General features: G+C 38.6%; 1 protein-coding gene across 1 annotated transcript; it reads right to left on the bottom strand.

The window, feature by feature from the left end:
* Window positions 1–237: 237 nt before the first annotated feature.
* On the bottom strand, window positions 238–4,694 carry LOC147560427 (subtilisin-like protease SBT4.4). The gene is made up of 9 exons (XM_086659283.1): window positions 4,600–4,694; window positions 4,342–4,433; window positions 3,993–4,239; window positions 3,285–3,783; window positions 3,092–3,186; window positions 2,797–3,009; window positions 2,588–2,699; window positions 2,280–2,493; window positions 238–791 (listed from the first exon to the last, which is right to left on the bottom strand). Exons 1-9 carry the CDS (start codon window positions 4,677–4,679, stop codon window positions 238–240), a joined length of 2,106 nt encoding a protein of 701 aa, XP_086515409.1. The 5' UTR covers window positions 4,680–4,694.
* Window positions 4,695–4,896: the final 202 nt, after the last annotated feature.

Raw genomic sequence — 4,896 nt, 5'->3', positions numbered from 1 at the left:
AGTTTGCTCCAGACAGAAATGGGTCCAAAATCATGGGTGGTGAAAATACATTACTACCCAATGTGACAATCTTCACATTCCGTAGAGATAAGATGTTGTAAGCGGAGATAATTAGCTACTTAGTGTCAGAAACTTTTGTAGAGATAAAAGAATAGGACAAAGTATATTGTTTATTATTCAACAGAAATGATCTACGACAAGCTTTTGCCACGCTGAGTTGGTACAATCTAATTTTTACTAATTGCTTGGTTGTGAAGAAATAAACTGTGAATAGATGACAATAGGACTTCTCACACTGTGAACCCCATCCGACCATTCCAGTACCGAAGAGGATGTAACATCTGGACCTAATTCTTTTCCAACGACAGTCACAATAAAAGACTTTTTCTCGTTCAAAGAGTTGAATGACAAAACACTAGGGTTCACTGTCACCTTAACCCTCTCATCTGAATATCTGATCGTCGCATTATATGTTGAACTAGCTAAACCAACATTTGTTACAGTCCTTGTAAAGTTCAAGTTGACTGCCTCATTTGCTTCAACATGAGCACCCAACGAGGGATAGTTGAGATCCCTTGGCGTTCCTCTGGCACCAGTACTTTCGGGACAAGTACTATTTGTTATGAGTATAACTTTGGCTTTGTCATAACCAAGATCACATAGCATTTTGACATAGTCTTCTGAAAGTGTTTCATAAACAAGACCAGGATTAGCAGCTTTCACAGGATCAATGTGACCAGCACCATAAGCAAATTCACCTTCTTCATTGTTGGTCCTATTCATTGGCCAAGCTAAAAAAAATCAAACAATAGTGAGTGTTGGGTTTATACAATGGTTGGGCCCATTTGAGTGATTCCATGGTTGGGCCCATTACCACCTAATAATTAATTGAGAGTGAGCCTCACCCACTCACTACTAGTCAAGACTATTTGTCTTCTAGTTAGCACATGGGTGGGGTCCACCTCTAGAAGGAAGATGGCGTTCGAAGCTTACTTTCTCTAGACAATTAATGTCCCACATCTCTCAACTAGTGAAACTAAAGGTGTCTTATAATAAGTTGCTTGACAACTCATTGTAAAACACCTGGTGATGTAGAGAAGGCTCCCACACGCGCGCGCACACATGTGAGGCATTTGGGCTTTTAACCAATTTGGACTTTTTGGCTATTTGGGCTAATTGGGCTTATAGGCCTTTGGGTCGTGAGCCCGTGAGCCCGGGTGCGCTTATAGTGAAAAGACTCTTCATCCACGAAGAGTAGTTTTACTTAAACTCAGATTTTGACTAAGTCGGTGGGATTAACCTAATCAGTAACCTAATCAGTAACCTAATCAGTAACCTAATCAGTATTTGAGTATATCTCTAACTGATTTCGTAGGGTTAATCAAATTAGTTTCCGAGTTTATCTCCCATACGCGCGCGCACACATGTGAGGCATTTGGGCTTTTAACCAATTTGACTATTTGGGCTTATGGGCCTTTGGGCCTTTGGATAACCGACTTTTTGAGCCTATCCATAGTCCAATCCAAAGGGCTCGGTTATTCTAAATTTCAATCCGAACCAACCCGTTCATGGTTTGGTTCGGTTACCGAACCAAACTATGCATGAACGGTTTGGTTCGGTTTAAGAACCGAACCAAAGGTAAATTTTTTTTTTCAAAAACAAACTTTCGAATTTTCAACTTTAAAACAAGCTACAATTATATTTCGAACGTGCTAAAAAATAGTATTATCTTACAAACCCTTAAGTCTACATGTACGTGATTAATTCGACATAGTTTATCAACATTCGAGGAAAAGAAATAAAATGATAAACAATTGAATCATATATTCTCACATATATAATATATAGAAAGTAATAATAAATAGTTTGGTTCGGTTTCTTCGGTTATCCATCAAACAAATCCATAGACCGAACCAAACCACTCGGTTTTCGTATTTTAGTATCCAAACCAATCCGGATAACCATTGGATCGGTGTCCAAACCGCCCAAATCTGTTCGGATCGGATTGGTTTGGTCGGTTCGGATACTAAATGAACACCCCTAAGTCGAAGAGTAGTTTTACTTAAACTCGAATTTTGACTAAGTCGGTGGGATTAACCTAATCAGTATTTGAGTAGATCTCTAACTGATTTCGTAGGGTTAATCAAATTAGTTTTCGAGTTTATCTCCCACTCCCTTAACTTCTCTACCACGTTTCCTAGGCGGTTAGGGTTTTCTCAGAGGCTATATATACTGGCCACTCATACGAAAAAGGGAGGACTTCAATTGATTATACATACCAGTAGTCATAAGAGCAGATTTAATTGCAGAAGGAGACCATTCAGGATGGAAAGTTTTGACGTAAGCTGCTGCTCCCGTTGCATGAGGACACGACATTGACGTCCCGGATAATATACTGTACTTTACCTTTCTTTCATCTCCTTCTACATCCGACGGATTCGCGGAAGGTGAAAACCCAGCCAAAATGTCAACACCAGGGGCAGTTATATCTGGCTGTGGTTAGATTAATTTAATCGTTAAACAAAAATGAAAAAGACAACATTCGATGATACTACATATGTATATATGTGCGTGACGAAATACTTACCTTGATAATATCAGGTAAGAGGACATTCGGCCCACGAGAAGAGAAAGAAACAACTACAGGAGCTTTCGAATCTTTTATAGACTCACTTTTCAAAATAGTTCCTACAGGGTTTCTGCAATCAGTGGAGAAAAGAGATAACATAGAAATTAGATGGCCTTCTTTTTGTATTATACATTCATATTCACTTTATCGAATTCAAATGGACTTACTTGTCGGATTGAATATAAGACTTAACATCTACACCACTTTCGTTCCCTAAAAGAGTTGCTGGTAGAGGATAAACCCAAGACAAATCGCGTTCGTTAGAAATCATGATTGTTCCTAAAGCTTTGTCGAGAGCTTGTTGACCTTTGCTTTCCTTATCACATACAACAATCTTCCCCTGCACTAAGTTTCTGTCTACACAGCCGAATTCACAACTCCTGGATTTTCTCAGTAGTATTTAAAATTAACATAAAATTCTGTTTTATAAATAAAACCAAATTCTTTAGTAAAATAAATTACCGAGCAGCTGCGGCACCACACTTGCTCGAAACTTCTGCCCCATATACAAGTGAAAATTTAGTTCCATTCAAGGTGAAAGAATTAACCCCGGTACCCTAGCCACCACATATGAGCAATTAAATTGAACATTCTTTGTTAACCTAATAGTATTTAAGTAGAATTTCACATATAACTAATAGAAGTTGAGGCTTACCACGACTGTCTTCCCATTTCCTAGCACTACCTTGTCGATTATCCGACGATCTGTACTACTTGCTGCTACACTTAACAACCAAGGTGCAGCACTGCTTACACTTTGTGGTTTTGGACCATCATTACCAGCTGACTGTGAAGTGAGAATGCCACTCTTTATGGCATGGAAAGAACCAATGGCAATTGGGTCCACGTCAAAGCCAGTCGACTTAGATAACCCTATAGAGATTGAAATAATGTCGACACCGTCGGCAATTGCATCATCGAACCCAGCTAAGATGTTGGCAGCTGTGCAACCATGTCTGTAACAGACCTTGTAAACAGCAACTCTTGCAGAGGGTACTGCACCCCTTGCATTTCCCTTGGCCAACTCAAAGAAGCTTGCATCTTTTACGACAGCACCGGCTGCAATTGATGCAGTATGTGTACCATGTCCTACTAGGTCCTTAGCGGATCCCATGCGAAGTTTCTCGGAATAAATTCTTGCACCAATGAGCTTGCTGAAAGTTAATTGAAACAAAATCATTAAGCTATAATTTATTGATTTATACCTAGGGAAACATTACTTGTTTTTACTCGTAGTCTTATTAAAGCGCCAGCCAGCCAGCCGGGTGGACCAAATATTGACTAAAACCCTAAGTGAATGTAGAAAATGTCTAATATTGTAGACTAACATAGAGCAAGTAGACAAGGGTGTAAAGATAATTACTTGTTGCAGGTGAAATTTGTACCACCTTCACAGACACCCTTCCATTTCTTAGGCGGTGGACCAAATCCATCATCTTTGAAACTCTCCAACTCTGGCCAGATTCCAGTATCTAGTATACCTACAATTGTGTCGCTTTCGACAGTAGGATTACGTTTCACAGTCTCTGATAATCCCATAAAATCCCATGATCTCGTTGTATGAAGTTGAAGCATTCGGTTTGGGAAAATAGACACAATGCCTTCCTTGCCTAGAAAGACAAATATTTACTATTATTATTAACCAGAAATGAAATTTAATCTTCTCCTCTAGCTATATATATATATTAGGTTAATTAGGAGGAATAAGTTACCAGAAAGTTTTTGAACTTCTTGTTCTGTGAGCTTTGCTGCAAATCCATTGAAACTCCTTTTATAACTTCGGACAATAGCATCTTCCACCGAGCTATACGATTATTAGTATACAAAACAATCATATCAAGCCCACCAAAATTAGTCTTGTTTTTTTTTTCTATAGAAAGTCTAATATTGACGAAATGATGTCTAGCAATATAACCGATCGACTGAAAAAATCCTCACTTATTTCTAGCCTTAACTAGTAAAGTACGTACCTTCCCTCGAGAACTTCTTCAAGAATACTATTGTGGTGAGATGTTGGAGAGTATTCCCTACTAGCTGGAAGCCCACCCATGTACACAATATATACCTTAACCAACAATAACGCGCGATTAAATAAATACAGAATACGAACAACACAAACTGATTAAGTTTACAGAGATAGAGAAAATGGGAGAACCTTCCTTTCATCAGTAATAGCAGCATCACAAACAATGGTTATAATAGACACAACTAAGAACATAATGAAACTCTTAGAGAATAAAAGAGATGGGCTTAAACAGTTAGACCCC

The sequence above is a fragment of the Eschscholzia californica genome, unplaced genomic scaffold, assembly GCF_041429995.1.
Source record: "Eschscholzia californica isolate CP2 unplaced genomic scaffold, dmEscCali1.0.p SCAF_2, whole genome shotgun sequence".
Taxonomy (NCBI): Eukaryota; Viridiplantae; Streptophyta; class Magnoliopsida; order Ranunculales; family Papaveraceae; genus Eschscholzia; species Eschscholzia californica.
The sequence above is the reverse complement of the archived record's forward strand: the minus strand, read 5'-3'. Positions and strand labels throughout refer to the sequence as shown.